This window comes from Mesocricetus auratus, unplaced genomic scaffold (assembly GCF_017639785.1).
Source record: "Mesocricetus auratus isolate SY011 unplaced genomic scaffold, BCM_Maur_2.0 Super-Scaffold_100004, whole genome shotgun sequence".
Taxonomy (NCBI): domain Eukaryota; kingdom Metazoa; phylum Chordata; class Mammalia; order Rodentia; family Cricetidae; genus Mesocricetus; species Mesocricetus auratus.
In genome coordinates this window covers 21,377,905-21,402,748 of record NW_024429189.1, presented here as the reverse complement: position 1 = coordinate 21,402,748, position 24,844 = coordinate 21,377,905, and the positions used below count along the sequence as shown (strand labels likewise).

General features: G+C 41.7%; 1 protein-coding gene across 1 annotated transcript; it reads right to left on the bottom strand.

Moving 5' to 3' along the window:
* Window positions 1-738: 738 nt before the first annotated feature.
* On the bottom strand, window positions 739-22,032 carry Tnfaip6 (TNF alpha induced protein 6). Its single transcript, XM_040745335.1, has 6 exons — window positions 21,799-22,032; window positions 16,237-16,374; window positions 12,821-12,982; window positions 8,376-8,604; window positions 4,531-4,571; window positions 739-1,562 (listed from the first exon to the last, which is right to left on the bottom strand). The coding sequence occupies exons 1-6, from the start codon at window positions 21,890-21,892 to the stop codon at window positions 1,399-1,401; spliced, it is 828 nt and encodes a 275-aa protein (XP_040601269.1). The 5' UTR covers window positions 21,893-22,032; the 3' UTR covers window positions 739-1,398.
* Between the last annotated feature and the right edge of the window lie 2,812 nt (window positions 22,033-24,844).

Here is a 24,844-nt window from a genome sequence, read left to right as displayed (position 1 = left end):
ATCCAAAGATATAAAGCTAATACTCACATACAAGAGAGACTGCATGGAATCTGTCTTTCTGGGTTTGGGTTACTTCACTTGCAGTGATTTTTTTTCCAGTTCCATATATTCATTAATGAATTTAATAATTTTCTTTCTCCCCCAAGCTGTGATCATTTATTTGTTACTTTTAATGACTTAATATTATTATTATTATTATTTGATTTTTCGAGGCAGGGTTTCTCTGTATTGTTTTGGAGCCTGTCCTGGAACTCGCTCGGTAGACCAGGCTGGTCTTGAACTCACAGGGATTCACCAGCCTCTGCCTCCCGAGTGCTGGGATTAAAGGCGTGTGCCACCAACGCCCGGCCCTAATCACTTTTTAAAATATTTATTGTTTTAAATAATGTATGTGTCTACATATGGATATATGCACATAAGTGCGGGTACCTATAGAAGCGCTGGATACCCTGGAACTGGAGTTACCGAACTTGGGTCCTCTTCAAGAGGAGTATGTGCCTTTAGCTTCTGAGCCACCTCTCCACGCTGGAACACGCGGATTCCATGGCAGGCGGGGACACACACACACACACACACACACTCACACACACACACATACACACACACTCACATACACACACACTCACACACACATACCACTCATATAAAAACTTAAAAAAAAGAGTTTATTTTAATTAACTTCTGATTCATATTTCTACATATAGGCCTATGTCCCCATAAAATCAAAGACATGCAAAATATTTGTCCAGGGGTATTTATTACAGCAATATTTATGAAAACAATCTAAAATCCTAATATAGGTTTGGCTTAAATAAAGCAGGAAACGATTGTATTAGGAGATATTTACAGATGCTCAAAGTCCCATTTTATAGAAAATTCAGTGATCTTAGGAACTGCTCAAGCTGTAATGTCAACATAATGCAGAATGCCAAAACCCAAATACAAATACATATAATCACATATATACACATATGCTACAAGTAGAAAAACAAATACAAGACAAACACTAAAAAATCTTAAACACCAGTTATTTCTATGGAGTAGAATTATAAGATGTTTTTTTACTCATTTGAAGTTTTCTGTATTTTCCAACTTTTCCTACATTTACATATTGCTTTCACATTTGGAAAAATAATAAATAAATGTTAATAATAAAATACAAAAGTGAGAACAAAGGAGGTCCAAAAGCTACAAACATAAATACTGTATGTTTTTAACATTTCTTTAAAAATGTTCATGATAGCCGGGTGGTGGTGGCCACACCTTTATTCCCAGCACTAGGGAGGCAGAGGAAGATGGATCTCTATAGTTCGAGACCAGCCTGGTCTACAAGAGTTAGTTCCAGGACAGCCTCCAAAGTCACAGAGAAACTCTGTCTCAAAAAACCAAAAAAAAAGTTTATAGATGGCTATATCTTCCAGCTAAGAATTTTTTATTTCCAGTAGTACTTGTAATTTTAGTTTGGTTGAATTTGGATGCAGAATCCACTGTGACATATTTAATCTGGAAACCTCCGGCTGTGACGGATGCATCACTCAGAAACTTCAAGGTCATGACGTTTCCTGGGGGTGGGAGAGGCACACATAAGAACAAAGAGTTTGATTTGTCTGACGGTTCAATGACTTATCATCTCACAAAAGAATACATAAAGATGTGAAGGAGACTGCAGAGTCCAGATGTAGAGTCTCAAGGTTTACAGTCTGCGGTCATCATTCCCAGTGGAGCTGGTGAGGGACTTGGTTTTGAGACAGATTCTCAGTGTTCCTGGTTGTCCTGGAACTCACTCTGTAGAGCAGGCTGGCCTCAGAACTCAGGAATTTACCTTCCTCTGTCTCCTGAGTGCTGGGATTAAAGGCCTGTGACACCAGTGCCTAGTGCAGGACTTTATATTTAACTCCGGGCCTCTAATCTCACGTGGGAAATGTCTTTTCTCTTTTAGAAAACTCTCCAGGGCTCAGTGCCCCTGCACTATTCTGCCCCTCGATATGAAATGAAAATAAATAATAAATTTTAAAATGGGGTGCTTACCTAGCATGTTGAGGCTCTGGATTTGATCCCTAGCATCACAAGGGGAAAAACATTCTCCTTATGGACCGATCCACAGGACTATAAGAACATGACAGTACTTCAAGTTCATGAGGTGTGGATGGGCTATGTACTATAACTGATGGGGAACAATAAGCTTTACATAATTAAGATGCAAATTTAGGGCTGGGTGTGGTAGGTAGCACATGCCTTCACCAGACACACATGTCTGTGAGTTCAAGGCGTAGCCTGGTATGCATACTGATTTTCAGGCCAGATAGGGATATATAGTGAGAAAAGTTCTGTCTCAAAAAATAAAATAAAACCAATCATTCAACTAATATAAAACAAAAGAAAAAAAGAAAGCTAAGGAATAAACCTAGATGCCTACTTCTTAGAGTGGACTTAAAATGTGGACTAAATGTGTGGACCAGAAAATACCCAAATAACATATAGGGATATTTCAAGGGGAAAGGTTTAATAAAAACATTAATTATTATTGTTACGTGAATGGGTATATAATTGATGCTTGTCTGTGTGAGAACTTGCCATGGTTACCTTGGGAGCCCAGGAAGCCTTTATTGACTTAGATCCTCAACCCATAATTCAATTCAAAAGCAAGTCTACAGGGCTGTAGAGATGACTCGGTGGTTAAGAGCACTTACAGCTCTTCAGAGGATCCCAGTTCAATTCCCAGCACCCACACAACAGTTAATAAATGCCTCTAACTCTAAGATCTGCCTCTAACCCTCTCACAGACATATATGCAGGCAAAACACCAATGCAAATGAAATAAAAGTAAATGGATTATTTATAAAATTCCTGGGTGATCCTCCTGCCTCTGCTTCCACACCCAGGACTGCTGTTTTATTTATTTATTTATTTTTGAGAAGTTTTTACACCCCAAAGCTCTAAAAGCCAACTTTGTAAAGCTTGAAAGCCAGCCTTGTTCAAATCTTCTGTTAACATAAAATATGTCCCTGAGATAAGATAAATAAGAGGTTTATAGTGGGTTTCCCTTCTTGAGAAGAATGTAACAGCAACATATTAATAAGGTTTAAACAGTAATCATTCAAGGAGAGAGTAGAAAGCGTCACAGCTTATAAAAATGACACCTCGGAAACAAGAGTGCTACATGCAGGGTGTGGAGGCCATTAAAAAGGACTTAGCACTGCCTGCCCTCTTTGGAGGCTGCTGTTCTTAGGTGCAAAGCATTGTGATAATTTTATGACTTGGAGAGAAAACAGAACCTATCAGAATGCCAAGAACTGGTGCTGGGGAAAGAAAGAAAACAGACTTCCGAGAAAACAAAGGATTTCACTAAAAAGTAAAAAGTTTCAAAAGCAGTTTGGATAACTTCAAGGGTCGTGTTGCCTATTATGATCCATTTATGTTACTAAGGAACATTTTTTTTTATCTTTTTGGTTTTTCAAGACAGGGTTTCTCTGTACTGCTCTGGGGGGTTGTCCTGGAACTTGCTCTGTAGACCAGGCTGGCCTCGAACTCACAGAGATCCGCCTGTCTCTGCCTCCTGATAATCCTGTGCTGGGATTAAAGGCTGCACCACTAATGCAGGGTTAACCAAGGGACATTTTTAAAGGGCATTACTTCCTAGAACATAAGCAGACAAAATAACTCTGGGTGTGTTTGCCTGTGTGATTTAGCAGGCATTGCCTGTTATAGCTAGCCTTTTGAGATTCACTACCTAAATTAGCATACTAAAAGTTTCCTGTGGCTGCCAATCAAGAAACCTTTTTTATCTCTGTTATAGCCCAGCACTTCCCTCTTCTCTTGCAATGGCTGCTGAAAGTATCACCAGGCACTGTGAGGAATGTTGTAATAGAAATGTGATACAATGATGCAGTTGTTTACTATAATGGATGCTGTGTTTAACTGCTTGACAATTCACTTCAGTCTTTTATCAATGACTATTTCCAGCTACTATCATTATTATTGTTGTTGTTATTTGCTGTACTGGGAATCAAATCTAGGGCCACTGCATGTACAAAATGAGCACTCTACTACTGAGCTCAGTGCCAGTCCCCACTCATTTATTACCACTCCAAAACCCTGCGGATGCCAACATCAGTGCATAGGAATTTGTGGATTCAAGCTGATGCCTGCCAGTGAAAACTGTCCTCACACACCATTTTGATCACAGAGCTGGCCAAAATCTTTTTTGTTTGTTTGTTTGGTTTTAGTTTTTGTTTTTTTTTTTTTGAGACAGGGTTTCTCTGTGGCTTTGGAGGCTGTCCTGGAACTAGTTCTTGTAGACCAGGCTGGCCTCGAACTCACAGAGATCCGCCTGCCTCTGCCTCCCGAGTGCTGGGATTAAAGGTGTGCGCCACCAACGCCTGGCTCTAAAATCTTAAAAATAAAAACTGACATTGTCACAAGCTAAGGGACTATTCTTAGTTCTCTCAGTTTTAAAGAGTGAATTTCAGATAATGACTTTGATGGTGCTAAGAAAAAGCAATTAATGTTTTGCTGTGATTTGGGACTTACCTGTGCTAATGATGTCTTCAGGAAGTTCATCACCACAGTATCTGAAAGAGAATTTTTAGAAATGAGTTCACACACAAAAGAAACACACAACTATTGATGTGGCTCTTGTTTATGACAAAATATTTTATCCCCACAATAGTGGCTCAATTTTCTCAAATAAAAAAAAATTTTTTGAGGTAGGGTCTCATTAGCTCTGGCAAGGCTGGAACTCAATATGTAGACAAGGCTGGGCTGGTCTACCTCACAGAGGACTACTTTCCTCTACCTCCTAAGCTTTTTTTTTTTTTTTAACATGGACTTATAAAGATGGAAAGAAGTATAGTTTTAGTTAATCTCAGGACCTCCCACCCTCCCCCCCTCACTGAGAAATGGTCACATAATCCTGACACCCTAGAACTCACTACATAGACCAGACCGGGTTTGAACTATCTGTCTTTGACTCTTGAGTAGTAGATTTATAGTGTGCAACACAACACCTAGTCTCACAGTCTCAGTGTCCCCCCCCCCCAGACAGGGTATTGCTTTGGAGTCTGTCCTGGAACTCGATCTGTAGACCAGGCTAGCCTCTCGAATTTACAGAGATCCACCTGCCTCTGCCTCCAGAATGCTGGGATTAAAGGCATGCGCCACCAACGCCTGGCCTAAGTGTTCCGAGACAGCCCACATTTATTTGGTCAGGCTCTAGCCTCTGACCTGCTCTCTCTCTCTCTCTCCAAATCTAAACTCATACAATATGTAGATGATATTTTACTTTGCAGCCTGTCCTTAGAAGTTAGCCAGACTGACTAATTCAGACTTCCACTCTTCTGAATTTCTTGTCTGACAGGGGTTATAGAGTCTCACCTTCTAAGGTTCAACTGTCTACTCCTCAGGTCACCTACTTGGGATTAACTATCACCCCAACAGTCAGGCTCTGTCTCGTTTTGTCAAGGCTCACCTCCAACCCACTCCTGGGGACTTACGTTTCTTAAAAACTATCACTGCCTCCTGTAAAACCTGTCAGATGTCAAACCCTAACTCCAGGTATCGTAACTCCCCCTTTCCCACCCACCAGGCTAGAGGCTTTCTTCCAGGAGCTGACTGGCAATTTGACTTTACCCACATGCCTGTAGTCAGGCGAGTTAAGTATCTCTTGGTACTAGTTGGTACTTTCTCAGGATGGGTAGAAGCATTTCCTACCACTAACAAAAGGGTCCACGCAGTCTCTGACATCCTTCTCAGGGAAATCATTCCCCGGTTTGGGATTCCAGCCTCTCTTCAGTCAGACAATGGTCCCGAGTTCACTTCTCAGATCTCTCAAACCCTAGCTAAAGCTCTCAACATTCCTTGGCATTTTCGTATTCCTTATCATCCCCAATCCTCAGGGAAGGTAGAGAGTACTAACTGTTCTTTAAAAAATGTTCTTGTTAAAATGTCACAGGAACTTCACCTTGACTGGGTAAAACTCTTGCCTTTGGCCCTTCTCAGGCTCAGGGCCCTTTCCAAACGACCCCTTTTCATCTCACCCTTTGAGCTGATGTATGGGCGGCCAGTTCTAACACCTGGCCTCTCGCCTGGACCCTCACCTCTCCCTGACCACCTGCTTACACCCTTACTCCATCATCTCCGTTCTCTCCTATGGGACTTTACTGATCGTTTTCTACCTCAACCATGTGCCAACTCCTGTACATCCCCAATTAATACTGGGGATCAGGTCCTTCTCTCCCCTCCTGACCAACGCCCTACGTCCCTGTCCCCTAAATGGCAGGGCCCCTTCAAGGTAATTCTTGTCACCCCAACAGCTGCTAAGCTTGAGGGCCTCCCCACTGGATTCGCTTATCCCACTCAAGCCCTTTACCTCACCTAAAACTCACTCCTCATACACAGCTACTGTAACAGGACCATGCTCCCTTAAGCTTCGGAGGACACCGAGATCAACCACTTTGCCTCCTATTTCAGAGGAATAAGGCTTTACTTCCTGTTTTCAGGTTAATCTAAACTCTCCCATCTCTAATTACACCCTACTCATCAATAACTTCAATTAGCTGTTGTTACAGAAATGCCAGCCAAGGCCATGGATCCGCAAGTACAAAGACCACCAAACACTTGTGCCTCCTCAGTACAGGTAACCAAAAAATCCTCACAGCTTCAACAACAATACAACACTAAGAAACCTCCATTTTTAATTGTTTTGAAGTTACATATTCCATAATATAAAAAACTGATTGTGCCTGCAATCCCAGTTGACAGGAGAACTGAGAGTTTGGGATGACCTGGACCATCACAGTGAACTCCTGGTCAGCCTGGGCTCCATAGAGTTCCTACCATCGACAAAGTAAAACACCTGAGCCTTCCATTTTTGAACTGCCCCCCTTCTTTGAGGTTCTTCTACTAAATTCCTGTCATGTGCAGTATAAAATTGGTAAGTCAGCCGGGCGGTGGTGGCACACGCCTTTAATCCCAGCACACGGGAGGCAGAGGTAGGCGGATCTCTGTGAGTTTGTGGCCAGGTTGGTCTACAGAGCGAGTCCTAGGACTACTTCCCGAGAAGTACAAAGAAACCCTGTCTCAAAAAGCCAAAAAAATTTAAAAAAAGAAACCCTGTCTTGAAAAAACCAAACTGAACCAAAACAAAACAAAGCAAAAAACAAACAAAAAACAAAACAAACAAACAAAAAAACAAAAACAAAGCAAACAAATAAAAAACATTTTGGATCATGCCTGTAATCTCAGCACTCAAAAGTTCAACGTTAGCCAAGAAATCTAGATCATCTTTAAGGTCAAAATCCCAAAGTGTCTCACGAATACACAGACAACACTGAGTCTACTGTGCCAGTGGAAAATCAGATTATCACCACTCTCATTTGACCCTCTACAGAGCAAGCTCTCCACTTTCCCACCTGCCCAGGTTGGATTGGGAACACAAAAAGACTACGTCCCACCATGTTGAAAAATAAAGGAAGTTGGGTGGGGGTGTATTTCAGTTGGTAGAGTGGTTGCCTCGAATGTCCAAGGTCTCGGGTTTCACCCTCAGCATCTAATAAACCAGACAGGGTGTCTCATGACTGTAATCCCAATACTTGGAAGGTGGGGACACAAGAACCAGGTTCAAAGTCATTCTATTCTCCGATATGCAGTGAGTTTGAGGACAGATTGGGCAACAGAAAAATCACTGCGTGCACAAGATGAGAGTGAGAACGGGAGCGACTGACTTGAACATTTAAATGGAAAATTCGTTTCCTGTGTCTTTAGTCATGTGACGGTTTGGCTAGACAATGAGGTTTTACAAGTCAAAAGTCAAAGGCAGCTTCACTGCTTTTGTAATTAGTATAGGTACAGTCAATTAAGTAGAATCTTTGTTGGTAAATTATACGGAAGCCAGAGGTGATAAACATGCCTATAATCCCAGCACTTTGGAGGTAGAGGCAGGAGGATCAGTAGTTCAAGGCCTGTCTGAACCACAAAATGACTTCAAGGCCAGCCTGCAATCCTAGCTCCCCTGATAAAGAAGAGAAGAGTTCCATGGAGCTGGTGCACGTCTTTAATCCCAGCACTTGGAAGGCAGAGGCAGGTGGGTCTCTGTGAGTTTGAGGCCAGCCTGGTCTACAAAGCTAGTTCCAGGACAGCACAGAGAAACCCTGTCTCAAAAAAAAAAAAAAAAAAAAAAAAAAACACAGAGAAAGAGAGAGGGGGGCGTGGAGAAGATTTGAAAGGAAGAATTGGAAGACGAAAAAGCATCACTTTCTGTTGGAGAGAGTAGAAATCCTGAGTATCATCAATATCATAGGAACAAGGGAGAGAAAATCAACTAAGTGTCAGATATACTGTAAGTCCCCTGATGATCCAGCGTGGGAAGCATTACCCACCTTCCTACAAAGCCATGGACATCATCATAGCTATCATATATTTCTACGTAGTCAGCCAGGCAGCCTGGGTCGTGTTCAAGGTCAAAGTCCAAAAAGCTCAGGTGAATTCGCTGACCATACTTGAGCCGAATGTGCCAATAGCAGACCTGATTGTCATCATACTCATTTGGGAAGCCTGGAGACTTAAAAATTCGCTTTGGATCTGTAAAGACACCGCCACACTCCTTTGCTGAAATAGGAAAAGAAAGTTTACTTAGACATTATTTATATTTTTATGTAAAATACTAAAATATATATTATCCTTGGTATATTGTGTATGCTTATAGCTAATAGTAATTTCTAAATTTTCTTTAAACTTGAAAAATTTAGTGTGTGTGTGTGTGTGTGTGTGTGTGTATACTACCTTGGTTGAACTCAGGTCATTAGGCTTGGTGACAAAATCCTTTACATATTATGCCATCCTGTAGGCCCAGTTCCTAAAATTTTAACATGGACCACTTGTGAAGTTTTTTTTTTTTTTTTTTTTTTTTTTTTGGTTTTTACGAGACAGGGTTTCTCTGTATTGTTTTGGATGCTGTCGGGTCCAGCCCGGCCTCGAACTCACAGAGATCTGCCTGCCTCTGCCTCCCGAGTGCTGGGATTAAAGGTGTGCGCCACCACCGCCCAGCACTTGTGAAGTTTTAAATGTGAAAATAAAAACATTTATATTTTTGTTTACATTTTTCCTTGCTTCAATTTTTTTTTTGAGACAGGGTTTCTCTGTATTGTTTTGGAGGCTGCTTCGATTTTTTAAGGCATAAAATGTACAAGCCTTTTATATAAACTTTGGTGTATTTTGCCAAATACATATTCATGTTACCAGCGGTCTCATCGAGATGATGGGGATTTTATCCTGTAGTTGCCAGACTGTTGCCTTCAGCCACCCACTCATACCAACGGATCTTGTAAATTCTGTTTGCAAGATCTTTTTTATAAAAGTCACTTTAGCTGAGTGGTGGTGCACACCTTTAATCCCAGTACTCCAGATGCAGAGGCAGGATGATCTCTGTGAGTTCAAGGCCAGTCTGGTCTACAGAGTGAGTTCTAGGACAGTCAGGATACACATAGAAACTCCATCTCGAAAAACAAACCAAAAAAAAAAAAAAAAAACCCTAACCTTTTCAGTGGAGGCAATCACTCTGGGTATCATTTGATGGGGAGTGTGTGTGCTTGTGTGTGTGTGTGTGTGTGTGTGTGTGTGTGTGTGTGTGAGACTAGAAAATAATTTTGAATTTTAGGTATTGTTCTCAGGAACTATCTTTTTTTTTTTTTGAGTCAGGGTCTATCATCACCCTGGAATTCAACAAGCAAGCTATGCTGGATGCCCATTAAGCCCCAGGATCCTCCTGTCTCTGCCTCCCCAGCACTGGGATTACAAGTGTGTGCAGCCATGTCAGGCTGTTTTTTATTTGTTTGTTTGTCTATTTATTTTTTAAACATGAGTTCTGGGGCTTTAATCTCAGCACCTAAAAGGCAGATCTCTGTGTGTTTGAGGCCAGCCTGTTATACATAGGGAATTCCAGGTAAGTCAGGGCTACATAGAAAGACATTGTCTCAAAAAAACAAAAACAAAAACCATGGTTATCACCAACAACAGAAAATTAGTTCTGGAGCTTGAATTCAGTTCCTCATGCTTACAAGGCAAGCACTTTATTTGCTATGTTATCTTTCTAGCTTCAAAACTTCTCTCTCTCTTTTTTTTTTTCTTCTTACGTTGGCTTTTCAAGACAGGGTTTCTCTGTGGCTTTGGAGGCTGTCCTGGAACTAGCTCTTGTAGACCAGGCTGGTCTTGAACTCACAGAGATCTACCTGCCTTTGCCTCCGGAGCGCTGGGAATAAAGGCATGCACCACCACTGCCCAGCTGAAAACTTTTCTAAAAATATTATTTTTATTACAAAACATGGAAATTCTATTTGTAGCCCAGGTTAGCATAAAATTCCCGATTTTCCTGTCTCAGTCAGTACATGGAGTGCTAGGATTCAGCCAGTGTCACAGGTCAAGCAAGAACATACTCAATAAGTAGCTAGTAATACTGCTACTATACTGCTACTTGTCTTTTAAAGACAAGGTCTCATAAAGCCCAAGCTGGCCTTGAACTTGCTACATAGCCAACAGGGGCCTTGAACTCTGATTCTCCTGAGTATATCTTCCAAGTGCTGCCAGGCCTGACTAGAATTCTTATTGGTGAAGACAACATTCATACGTATTGTCAATAGTGGTGCACTCTGGAATCAGAGGTAGACAAATCTCTGAATTGGAGGCCAGTCTGCATAGTCAGTTTAAGGTCAGCCAGGGATACACAGTGAGACCCTGTTGAGAGAGAAAGGGGAGGCGATTTTCAAGGCTACTCTTTGCTGCACAGTGAAACTCTGTCTTAGAAACCAAAACATTTGGGGTTGGAAAGATGGTTCAGAACTTCAGAGCACTGGCTGTTTTTCCAGTGGCCCTGAGTTCATGTCCCAACAACTACATGGTAGCTCACAACCATCTTTTGTTTGTTTATTATTTGAGACAGGGTTTCCCTGGGTAGCTTTGGAGCCTGGAACTCATAGAAATCCGCCTGCCTCTGCCTCCCAAGTGTTGGGATTAAAGGTGTGCGCCACCACTGCCTGGCTTCTTCTGCACACTTAATAACAGTATTCTAGCTTATTTCAATCACCTCTGACTTGGTGATCTTGATACAGATTGCTTAATTTTTCTGATATTAAATTTTTTTTTTATCCTCAAGGTATTTTGACAAACCTTTTTCTCCCCCCCTCTCTCTTTAATTTTTTTTTTTGAGGCAGGATTTCTCTGTAGCATTGGAGCCTGCTCTGGAACTCGTTCTGCAGTCCAGGCTGTCCTGGAACTCACAGAGATCCACCTGCCTCTGCCTCCTGAGTGCTGGGATTAAAGGCATGCACCACCACTGCCCAGTGACAAGCTGTTTTCCTAGAAGCAGTTCAGAGAGTCAGTTCTCTGTCCCTCAAGCAGATTGCATTATAAATAATCAACATGCTATGTCTAAAGCAATCCTGAGAATTGGGAAAGAGCAACTGTCCCAGGATTCTGTGCACATATTCCCAGAGTAAGAAGTACTCAACTGCCATGAGGAAAGACACCAGTTTATAGATTTGTCAGTTAAGATGGCATCCTTATCAGAGGACAATGGATCCTGGAAGCTCCCTTTCATTAACACCTCTTCATTTCTCTTATACCTTGACTTTCTTGTTTGTTTGTGTGTTTTTTGTTTTTGTTTTTGTTTTTGATGCAGGATAGCTTTGGCTGGCCTGGAACTCACTATGTAGTCCAGGCTGGCCCCAAACTCCCAGAAATCTGCCTGCTTCTGCCTCCCTCTTGACAGCTGAGATTAAAGCCATGTACCACCATTCTTGATTCTGGCAACGATTATTAACAATGACTAAATATACAGCAGTATAGCACAGGTTGGGACTGAAAGCTTAAATTGATTTGGGTCTTCAGTTTCAGGACAGCCAGGGACAAACAATGAGACCCTATCTAAAGGAACAAGGACAAAAAAACTCCAAAGCAAAGCAAACAAGCAAAACCCCCCAAACAGCAACAGCAGTTAACAAAAACAATACCCAAACAAACAAACCAAGGAACCCAAGTGATTTGTTGGTCGAAGTCCTGTGGTAAATGCCTGTACTTGTTTTGAATGAGTGTAGTATCCAGCTCTAAGCAAAATTCTTTCATCTTGGAATCCACTTCATTTTGTGCAATTAGTTGCTCATGGACACACAAGACTATTCTCTGGTGGTCAGCTCCATTAAACAGTGCTGTGACAGGATCCTAGCATGTTGCTATCACTCTCCTACTGTGATATGGAGTTCCACATAAGGTAGATCCAATACTTCGTCACAGCAGTGTGTTGGCAAATGCCAGAAAGGCTCTGTAACATACTAAATAACACTTCGCCGTGTTGTTTGGGAGAATAGGTCTGACAAGCGTCGGCTCTTTTCTCTAAAAGCATGAACAAAGAATACCTCTCCTTTAGTGCAAGGCCCTGAACAGCAAGGAAGGACCTATGAATGGTAGGTAGAATTTTATCACCACCATCACCACGTTCACTCATTTTTAGAAGGAAAAACTGGCCGGCGTTGGTGGCTCATGCCTTTAATCCCAGCACTCGGGAGGCAGAGGCAGGTGGATCTCTGTGAGTTCAAGGCCAGCCTGGTCTGTAGACCAGCGTGAGTTCCAGGGCAGGCTCCAAAGCAATACAGAAAAACACTGTCTCAAAACAAACAAACAAACAAACAAACAAACAAACAAAAAGAAAGAAAGGAAGGAAGAAAGAAAGAAAGAAAAACTGTTTCCTTCTAGTAATCTCTTGGTAGGTAACTGCTTTGCTCTTGTTTGTGCAAGTCATTTTGCAAAGACAGCATTATTGTTTTGAAGAACTAACCATGTGGGTTGTAGCAATAGGCATCCCATCGCTCACTCCTGTTGAGCCGGATTCCGTAATCGATAATACCAGTTTTCCCAAATCCACAGTTGGGCCCGGGTTTCACTATGGGGTATCCAACTCTTCCCTTGGCCATCCATCCAGCAGCACAGACATGAAATCCTGAAAGAGGGAGAGAAGCTTAAGGATTCACCCAACAAAGGTTCCCAACCTGGTAGAGGGAGGCAACCACTCCCTACCGTAAGTTTCCAAAGTGGCCAAACCCACTTTGTATAGAATGAGAAAACCCCTGTGATTGTAGCACTGGAGACTGAGTGGAATGATCAGTTCAAGGCCAGACTAGGATACATAGTGAGACCAAGCACCAAGCATTGGGCCTTAAATTAAATCCTTAGTGCCACAAACAAAGCAAAACACCAAACCAAACCAAAATTTGAATACAAATAAATCATACCTCTTTTTCTTCTTCATTTTTTTTGAGACAGGATTTCTCTGTGCAACAGGCCTGGCTGTCCTGGAACTCACTTTGTAGACCATGCTGGTCTTGGACTCACAGAGATCCCCCTGCTTCTGCTTCCTAGGTGCTGGGATTAAAATCATGCACCACCACATTTCATTGACCTTTTTTTTTTCTTAAGACAGGCTCTCATATACCCTAGGCTGGCCTCAAACTATTTAGCTAAGGCTGACCCTGAATGTCTAGCACTCCTGCCTTCACCTATGAAGTGCTATAGGATTACAGGCATGCAGCCCCACCAAGCTTGGCTATGAAATTGGAATTCTGTCTTTTACTAGCTAGTGGGCCTATTCGAAAGCAAAAACAAGTGCGCGGAGAGTAGGATTGAGTTCCATGGTGAGTATGAGAACCTTCTGATTTCAGATCGCTGAGCACTTGTCTGAGGAAACTGAGTGTGCATTTGATTAAAAACCTGTAGCCATCCGTCTGTGAATTCAACCAAAAGGGAATCAAAATTGCTTCCATACAGATCTGTGTCTGAGATGGTGCAGCACTTGCTTCACAAGCATGATGCCCTGAATTCAGTCCTGCCAGAAAAAAGTGCATTTAAACATGTGCAAACATTTTTCTTGTTGCTATTTCTTCAGAACTATCTTTTTAAAAAAGAACTTAGTTAGCTTAATTTTATTGTCAGATTCCCTGAATCCAGAATCGCAGACAGTTGTGAGCTGCCTTATGGGTGCCGGGAATTGAACCTGGGTCCTCTGGTGCTGGGATTAAAGGCGTGTGCCACCACTGCCTCACAGTTTTTAATACTGTGGTACAGCAGTACAGATACATTCTCTTCCTGTCAAATGTATTTTTACAAGGTGGCACATACCTATAATCCCACTGGGAAGATTACAAGTTTGAGGCCAGCATGGACTATATAGTGATACTCTTATCTTGAAAACAGAAAACAAAACAAAACAAAAAACTAAGAGAGACGTTCCTTAAATTATAATATTTTTACTACTTTGGAAGATGTGGAGGTCCTTGTGCTCTCAGATAAACACTAGGGGAACCAGGAATGTTAAACACACAGGGTTGTTTCTTCAGAGAGAAAGATGTACAACCCTCTTTCTGCCAGGAAGTCTGGGAATAGAAGTGCTTAATAGCCTGGTGACCTTGGTGCTATCGATGTGACTGAGACCACAGTGGATCCTTCTTCAGACCCTTACTGTGACCCTGTCAATCTATAGACCTATCTTTATGGAAGATATCACAAGTACTTTACAGAGTCTTTTTCCATGTCATCACATCTTAAGCTTTGTTGTGCACATGGGTGAATTATCACCAGCTGTGCTGTGTTTAAATATGCCTAGAATAAACTACTCAGGGTCAGCTGGGCAATGGTGGCATATGCCTTTAATCCCAGCACTGGGAAGGCAGAGGCAGGCGGATCTCTGTGAGTTCGAGACCAGCCTGGTCTACAAGAGTAGTTCCAGAACAGCCTCCTAAGCCACAGAGAAACCCTGTCTCAAAAAACAAACAAACAAAACAAAACAAAAAAACTACTCAGGGTCAGACTCCCAAAATTTGAACCAAGGTCAGCTACTAAGTCCTGTTGAACCTAACTAACTACCTTCTCTCATCATCAGAATGCTACTCTAATGGCCTTGTGGTGATGGTTACAGAGACCCCTTCTGGGTAAATATTTGGAAATTTGCATAATTCAATAGCTGAGGAAAACATGACAAGATAGATAGAACGATATTTTAAGTGAATTCCAATTACAATAACATTAATACACAGTGTTTCAATGAGAACAAGGTGGGGGGGTCTTTATTTTCCTTCAATGCTTCTTTTTTTTTTTTTGAGACAGGGTTTCTCTGTATTGTTTTGGAGACTATACTGGAACTCGCTCTGTAGACCAGGCTGGCCTCGAACTCACAGAGATCTCCCTGCCTCTGTCTCCCTAGTGCTTGGATTAAAGCCGTGCACCACCGGGCTCACTGCTTATTTTTAGGTCGCAGACCCTCTGTCCACCCCCCCTTCTCTCCTAGAAATCTTGGGGACAGAGAATTGCGGAGCCTTGCTGGGCTGTAGCCTTGTCCCACCTCCCCTTCACAGCTACAAGGTAAATTTGTGGTCCTGTCTAGGACGTGACTCACTGCTCTGCCAGGAGTCACTTGCACTAAGTCAGGCTAAATCACATGAGTGGAGCTACCCGAGTCCCCCGAGAATCTACAGAAGTCTGAAACCTCTCTTTGTTCCTGGGACTCAAAGGCCTTTTCTATGGAGATCCCTGTCAAGCTGTCCAGGGTGCTTATTTCACCTACCCCACTTGAAGCTCTCTCCAGGTCTTTTAAGGGAAGGCTCTCTGGCTCTCTCTCTCTCTCTCTCTCTCTCTCTCTCTCTCTCTCTCTCTCTCTCTCTCTCTCTCTCTCTCTCTCTCTCTGTCTCTCTCTCTCTCTGTCTCTCTGTCTCTGTCTCTCTGTCTCTCTGTCTCTGTCTCTGTCTCTGTCTCTCTCTCTCTCTCTCTCCCCATCTCCCCTATCTTGCGCTCTCTCTCTGGCATGATGTTCTATTTTTCCTTGCTGGTCCCTCACTGTTCAAGTCCCAGTCATGTCTCCCTGCAGCCCCTGATGTCTAGAGGCTCTCTCTCTTCACGAAACTCATTCTGATGGGTAGCATCATGTCAGCTCCTAACTCAAACTCCTGTATCTCTGCCATGACTTTTGTTTTCTTTGTTCTCATTGGATGCTACCCAACCCCCTCCCCCCCCATCCCCACCCCATGAGTTGCTGTTACTAGGAGCTTCTGACCCTGGGCAGGAAAAATGAAGGAATCCCTAGAAAGCAACATAGAGAACAATCCCAAAGGGCTTGAGAGAAAAGTTTTAACAAGGGTTATAGGAGAGACGGAATCCCCCCCACCAAGGGTGAATAAGAAGAAATATTGTTATCAGGTTAGTTACCAATTTTTCTGGCTGCTTCTAGCTGCTTGTAGGTGGCGAGGCGGCCACCTTCAAATTCACATACAGTCTTGGCTTCTGCATAGGTGAGCTTGTATTTGCCAGCCCGAGCTTCTCGGTGGTACACACCTGCTGCTTGTTCTGTGAATTTACAAAATGGCATCAATGCGCTATTATCCATTCTTGTAGAACAAAGGAAATTTGCCTCAGTAGGAAGATTACATCAGATACATGTTCTTGCCAAAGAAATTTCTAGGTCAGCTGCCATGGTAGTTAACTTTTTATTGTTAGAAAGCTTCGGGGAGAAAAAGAATGAGGGGGAATTTTAGGGGGAATAGAGGACATATAAAGACTGGAATTTAGGTTGTTTCTGATATCATGAAAGTTTTTTAGTACCTTATGTTTCTAGACTAACCACAAGTAATAAAGTTTTAGTATTCTTTTAGTTTGAATTCTTTTTTTGTTTTGTTTTGTGTTTTTGTTTTTTTGAGACAGGATTTCTCTGTATTGTTTTGGAGGCTGTTCTGGAACTTGCTCTGTAGACCAGGCTGGCCTTGGACTCACAGAGATCCACCTGCCTCTGCCTCCCGAGTGCTGGGATTAAAGGCACATGTCACCAACACCTGGCTTAGTTTTAAGTCTTTTAAAAATAATTAGATATATTTTATGTGCATTGGTATGAAGGTGTCAGATCCCCTGGAACTGGAGTTACAAACAGTTGTGAGCTGCCGTATGGGTGCTGAGAATTGAACTCAGGTCCATTTAGAAGAGCAGTCTGTTCTTAACCACTGAGCCATCTCTCCAGCCCCTGCTTTTAAGTCTTTTTTTTTTTTTTTTTTTTTTTTTTTGGTTTTTCGAGACAGGGTTTCTCTGTAGCTTTGGAGGCTGTCCTGGAACTCACTCTGTAGACTAGGCTGGTCTCAAACTCACAGAGATCTGCCTGCCTCAGCCTCCCGAGTGCTGGGATTAAAGGTGTGCACCACCACCGCCTGGCTCGCTTGGAAAGGTAGATGAAGGAAGCAGATGAAGGAAGGAGGCTTAGAAGGCAAAATAAACCAGTGAAAATGACTTCACTATGGAAGTTTACAAGTCAGGCAGACAAGCTGATTTGAGGGGATGATATAGATGATATAATTGAGAATTTAGTAAAGAACTTCAAAGCAGTGAGGAAATCTGATTGAACACTCAGCAAGCAAGTTGAACAGGAAAGAGATTTGAACATAGCAGAGAAAAAAAATGGCACATCTCTGCTTTTTTTGATTTCTTTGTTCACATGTTGTCCCCAACATATTTTAGGAGATGGCAAGGCACACACACCCTGTCCTCCAGTAGGTCACTGTTTCAATGAATTGTTTGGGGACTGCAGTGATGTCTCCATAGAAACAATGCGAAGAGATTCCCAGGACAATAGTCACAAGTTTGTCTCCAGTATTGCTAGCAGTACCGCCCAGCTGTCTAGATCACTACTGAGCATATTTGTATACTGATCTGCCGAGTCAGCCACTGTGGAGATGTTCCCGGTGAATTCTGGGATGCCTCAGCACACAGCAAGACATACATCCAGAAACATGTCCTGATTCAACTCATTTTTTCTCTTCCCCAAACTAAAATGGACTCTGCCACAGTTTGATGGGAAAATACGCTGGCTGTGTTTCATGTTTTCCTAGACTCCAAAGATCCCAATCTAATAAATTATATGGCAAAGGCCCATCACTTAGAGAAGACAACAGTCAATTTGACATTTTTTTTTCTATTTTGATACAAGGTCTCATGTCCCCTAGGCTGACCTCTAACTAGCTATGTAGTTAGTTGAAGAAGACTTTCAGTTCTAATCTTCCTACCTTACCCTCTGAGTGCTCTTCTTACAGACATGTAACTCTTGGTTTTACAGTGTAATGGGGAATCCAACCATGTTTTCTTTTTCTTTTTCTTTTTTTTTTTTTTTTTTTTTTGCATCCTAGGCAAGCACTCTACTGAGTTTATAGCCCACACTTATGGACCAGAAGATATTCGCAACATCAGATTATTACCAGTGGAGATTTTTGCCTTGTAAATGACCTGTTACCCTGTGCCCTTCATGTGGAAAGCCTCAATACATTCATTAATTTCCAGTTTTATTTTTTTAAGCATGTAGTTTGATGAATTTTTCTAGGTGTTGCAGATCAAGCCCTTTCCCCTCCAAGAACTTACACATGAATGAGTGGGCAACTAAAGTATATTTATCAGTTTTTTAAAAAATTTAAATTTATGTGTACACGTATTTTTTTTCTGCATGTACGTCTGTGCACCTAGGAGTCCAGAAGAGGGCATTGAATCCCTTGGGACTGTAGTTACAGATGGTTTGAACTGCCAGGTGAGTCTTAGCAATTGAATCCTCGTTCTCTGAAAGAACAGTCACTGCTCTTAACCACTGAACTGTCTCTTCAGCCCTGTTTTGCTTGTTTGATTAGTTGGTTGGTTTTTGCTTTTTACTTAGGGTCTTGGTATATAGGCCAGGCTGGCCTAGAACTTGTAATTCTCCTGTATCAGCCATTTAAGTGTGAAAATTATAGTATGTACCACCACACTAAGTATCTTTATCTTAGACACTATGCCTTTAGTTAGAGAAAGAGGATGAATGGCTTAATTAAATAATTTCTTATGAATATTGTTGTTAGGGCTGGAGAGATGGCTCAGTGTTTAAGAGAACTGGCTGCTCTTCCAAAGGACCTGGGTTCAATCCCCAGCACTCACATGGCAGCTTACAACCATTTGTAACTGCAGTTCCAGGGTATCTGGCACCCTCACATGGACATACATGCAGGCAAAACACCAAAGCACATGAAATAATAAATACTGTTGAAAACAAAAATTGGAAAAAAAATTATACAAATTATTTTAATGTATGCCAACTCTTCCTCAAACAGGTTTCCTTAATATTTTACTTCAAACATGAAATACATTTCTGGGGAGAGATTAGCAAAGAGTTTTAGAAAATAATTTAAAAATTTCTTGCTGGTAATAAAAAAAAGTTTTGGAAACTGATGATACATGCCTGGGCAATAAGATTATTATAACTGAAACAACAAACTTAATGTGCCATAATTTCAGCTTGTTAAATATTTCTATTCCATTTCTGCTTTCTGAGCAAACACACTGAGAATTCTTGATGTACATAGTTGACCAACTAAGGAAGTTAATGGAATAATTTATGACAAGGTCTCACTATGTAGCTTATGCTTTCCTTGGAATCTCTATTGTCCTGCTTCAGCCTCTTGAGTCTTGGTGATTACAGAACTTCTTTCTCAGGAACAATTCTACATGAAATTTCTTTGGATTCTTGTTTGTTTGTTTTTTGAAACAATGTTGTTTTCTAGATCTGGCTGACTTGAAACTCACTGTGTAGATCAAGTTGGTCTCAAACTCATAGAGATCTGCCTGCCTCTTGAGTGCTGGGATTAAAGGCATGCACCCTTACACTTGATCCTGCCTAGGGATGATTATAAACACAACAGTCTGAGTGTGCTTTTGTTTACTTTATTTATTTAGTTAGTTTTGATGCTATGTATCCCATGCTACCCTGGAACTTTCAATCTTCCTACCTTAACCCCCTACATACTGGAAATACAAAATCAGGACCATTATTGTTTTAAAGTATTATTTGTTACTTAAAATTCTTTTGGGTTTAGAATTTTAAGCTATTACGTTGAAACTTAGTACAATGAAACTCAAACTTTTAAAAGATTCTTGTATCTAAAGAAATGATATTTTGTTAATTTTCCTACTCTGTCACTTAATTTTAAAAAAACGGAATTTTTCTTTCTCCTATTGGCAGATGACAACAGTGACTGTAGGCTCTGGTATCAGCTGCTTCTCCTGGGAGGAGTTAGGCAAGCTTGTAGACATCGCTACCTGGGCCTTAATTTCCTCATCTAGCAAATGGGACTAATGGCAGCTGATACACCCCGCTGGGAGCTCATGGTATGCAAATTGTCCGTCTTTGCCAGAATCATTACACAGCCTGAAAATAATTGTTCTCTCAATGTTCAAGATCCATGTTGACTGACATCTCTTGTCTATCAGTTCCTTTCTTGTTAAGCTGCCATTAAGAAATGAGAAGTCACAGAGTTCAAATGTCCTGTTCTTCACAGTTGCTACCAGATCCCTCCCTTCAAATCCAACTCTCTTTTCTTCCTAAACAGGCACTAATATTATATTGACCCAACCAACTGTAAACAATTTGTGCTGGGCTGACTGATTTGTTCCAGATCGAAGCATTTGATGGGGTCTCAAACTCCTGATCCATGCCCTTAACAAAGGATTGGCTTGCTTCTCTCCACTGTTGGGGCAGAACCGCTTTTTCTCCAAGTTTACATTTTTGCAGCATACACATTCATTGCGGAAAAACAATGACTTCAAATTACTCAATCCCAGGAGAATTTGATAGCATCCTAAACTATCTCCATATGATTCTAATTCTTCCTAGCTTTATGGTGTTTTCTCCCTTTCTGACAAATGTGTATAAATTTCCTCAGTTGGACTGTGTGGACTACATTAATTTCAGAGCCCATCTTGATCAAACGGTCACACTGCAACTAGTTACTGGCTCGAGCTGGAAAAAGGAGGCGGCAAGGCTGTGCCGTTCAGATCCAGCTTTTTAATGAAGTCCTCATGGTTACAATTGCTACCAAAGAGAACCCCACTGAAAGGGGAGCAGAGACTACAACCATGTGTTGCCTAGCAAGCATGAAACCAAGATCTAGGTTAATTTTGCTTTCTCTTTATTTCTTTATTCTGTGCAAGAATAAGATGATCCCATACCAAACAGTCAAAAGAAAAATTTCTCTATGCAACATCAACTGAATCATAAGGATTCTAGTATTGCTTTGAGTGCTACAATGGGTAATATTCATCTTTGTGTTAATAGTCACTTATCAGTCTATTGTTCATCTTTAGAGTTTAGCCTAAGTCATCCCTTACATTTAACAAGACAACAAAAATAACTTTCCTCATTTAACCAAAGGCCTAGGAAAGCACTTACATGACAAAAAGAAACAAAGCATTTAAAATTTTTCTTTCCTGCATTACATTCTAGTTTTGTTAAAATAGTTGAAAGATGGTTAGAAAAATTAAGATGTACTCTACAGCTCAGAGTACATGGAGTTTAGAACTGCTGTAGAACTTCTGCATCTCCCATCTTACCTGAACTCATTACTGTAAATGCAGTTGGAATAATAATAATAATATAAAACCAAATCCTATTATACTGGCCATTTTAATTTATAAAGAAATACTCACTAGTGAGCTACCATGTCTGCTTAGAAAATCTTAAAATATATTTTCACAATGACACAATGGGGCTGTTTTTGGTTGAACAATACATTGTGTAAAAGGATGGCCTTAAGTTTAAAAACCAACCTTCCTTTGTTTAATGGCATGTCAGTCAGTATCTCTCTTTTTAAAGAATTTTTCTGTGAAAACATCAGCCTTGAACATGCTAGAAAATTTTACTCCTTCGATTCAGTCCTCTGTGATGTCAAAGGATCCAACATTCCCAACAAGAAGTTCGCGAGTGAAGTTTCTTACCAAGCCATATGGAGTTATGAAAGATTCCATTCTTGTATCCCCATCCGTGAACCTCTTCCCACAGCAAAACGCATAAGCAAATGAGGACGAACATATCTTCAGTTGCAGAGCCGTTTACAGTGTCGGGGTTACCCACGAGAAATTCTCAGAGCAGCGGCTGGAATGCAGCTGAAACATCTGGTTTCCACATCTTTTAAATAGTTTTTTTCGGCTGTGAGGTCAGCATGTACTCTCCAATGGCACTTTCCGTTGCAGAGTTAGTTACACAATTAGTTCAGTGTCTGAAGCAAGAAGCCCTCTGACTCATTTGCATTGGCAACCAGAGAGGAGGGCGCGGGATGAGCACCCACGTTTTTAAATTCACTTTCTCAGAAGCAAGTTTGTTTATTGTGCCAGTCACCAAACACTTTTCTGTTAGGAAATTTGTGTCATTTGGTGCAGATTCAGAAGCCATTAAAGAAAACCAAACTCCAGCAGGAATTCGCTGAGAACTCCTGAAGGTCCTTGTTTGCATTGTTAATTTTGGGGGTTGTGATTTAACATTAATCTTTAACTTGATCGTGATAACATTGCATACTTTTCCCTAAACGTTGCCAAGTAAGTCTGTGTAGAAAATTTAAAACAAAAGTGGATGTAGGTTGACAAATCCAGTAAGGAAGAGCATTCACGCTCCACCTCCCCCCCTTCCCGCCCCCCAGCTTTGAGAAAAAAAAAAAAGAGTCCAATTTCAGAGAGTTTTAGGACATTCAGGTAGCCTTGGAATACCCTACTGTAACAAGGAGTATTTTAAGTAGACATTAGCAGGCTTGGAGGACTTTAGAGTTGAACCCCCCCATCCTCACTCCCTTTCCCTGCTCATAGACGACAGCCCACCAGGCAATAGGCTGGAATGCTTTGTTACTGGTCAGAAGAATAGAACCTGAGTCATATTTCTGGTCCTGGGAGGAGACCTGGCATCCTGAACTGTCTAGAAAGTCATTAATGGATGACTATCTGAGCTTGCCTCCGGATCTATTCCTAAACCTCATAAGACCACTACATAACAAGAGATAAGGGCCAGAGAGGCTGGATGGCAAAAAGGGTTGTAAACTCAGCACACTTAAACTACAAAACTTCTCCTTCCAAGAGGCACATGCACCAACCCATTCAACAGAGGTGTCTATGCACCTACCCACTCAACCTGTTCTTATGCCTATCACCAGAGAGAAAAAAAATTTAAACCCAGTGGCACAGTGCTGGCCTAGCATGTATGATCCGAGGTCCAATCAGTAGCCCCACACAGATACTCATTTGAGTAGGACAGAGTCTTTCAGAAAAAAGAAGTCTTGCTAGAGATTTTAGAAAACACTATAAAGCATGTAAAACAACAACAAAACCAAATAGACTGGGATAGTAGTCACTTTGGGCCCTCTGACTATGGTCCGCTATTTCTTTTTCTTTGGGTTTTTGAAACAGGGTTTCTCTGTGTAGCTTTGGAGCCTGTCCTGGAAATAGCTCTGTAGACCAGGCTGGCCTTCGGCTCACAGAGATCCTCCTGTTTCTGCCTCCCGAGTGCCAGGAGTAAATGCGTGCACCACCACCTCAAACTCGGCTATTTATTCTTGTTTGTTGTTGTTGTTTTTAAGACAGGGTCTCTGGCTGTTCTGGAACTTGTTATATAGTTCAAGTTGGCCAAAATCTCACAGAAATAACACACCAAATGCTGGGATTAAAGGGGATTGAAGGTGTGCCACCACGGCTGGTGTGTCTCGATGGCAGGCTCGCTCTCTCTCCAGAGCATACTGTACCCTCCAGTGCACTCTGCCTTTTGCCTGCACTCCGATGCTCTGCCTGAATTCTTTTGACAGAGCTCGCCAGGGCCAGCAGAAAGAGGGAACCAGACCAAGAGTCTGATAACAGGCAAATGATAAGAAAAGTAACAGAAGTGTGGCCCAACTTCCCAAGATCAGTCTAACTTGGATGAAAAGATCAAAATAATAGGGGATGATCTGGAACAGGCACAAAAATGCAAGACATTTAGGTGACATGTCTAGTCGCATTCTCACTGCTGCTGTTGTTAAAAAGGCATTTCCTGCTGTTGGCTGATAGGTCCTTTACATAGCTTTTGTTTTTCCCTCTTGTTGGCCATTCTTTGTGATTTAGCTTCTCTATTTTTAAAATTATTTTTAGATTATATTTACCTTTTTTTTTTTTTTTGGCTTTTACGAGACAGGGTTTCTCTGTATTGTTTCGGAGGCAATCGGTCCATCCTGGCCTCGAACGCACAAAGATCCGCCTGCCTCTGCCTCCCGAGTGCTGGGATTAAAGGCATGTGCCACCACCGCCCGGCTTATATTTACCTTATTTTATACGTGTGGGTATTTTGCCTCACGTGTGACTGTGCACTATGTACATGTAGCCAGAAGAGAACATCAGATCCCCTGGAACTTGGATAACAGACATTTGTGAGCCACCATGTGGGTGCTGGGAACTGAACCTGGGTCCTCTGCAAGAGCAGCAAGTGGGCCAGGTCTCCTTCTGCCTCCTGATTAAAGGCATATGTCACCAAGCCCAGCCTGGAGACCTCTTTTTAATGTACATCACAGGCTTATGCTGGGCTCTTTCCTCACAAGGGTGTCTAGAGGATGTAGAATTTACTGGACTCTATGACTGTAGTTATCAGAATTTGAAAATTTGGACTCTGTGCGATGGAAAATGAGAGCTGGAGAAAAAGTTCACCGATCTTAGAGTATAAATTTGATGCCCATGTGGCCCACGGACATGGTCCATGAGAACTGGATGAGTAGGTAGCTGTCTCTGGAAAATGAAATTACGTGAGTGTTTTTAGTTTGTGGCTTAGGAAGCAAATCCAGCCTGACTTCTGCACTGCAGCACGGTGTCACAGCCTCCCAACTTTGTACCGTCACTTTCTCTGGTCCTGCCATTTCATATCCCTCTCAAACATCTCATCTCCCCACCTGTCAAAGTTACTCTCAGGAAAGCATCTACAAGTAGCTAGCAACACAAACCTTCTGTCTATCTGACTTTCAAAGATGCTCCAAGGACA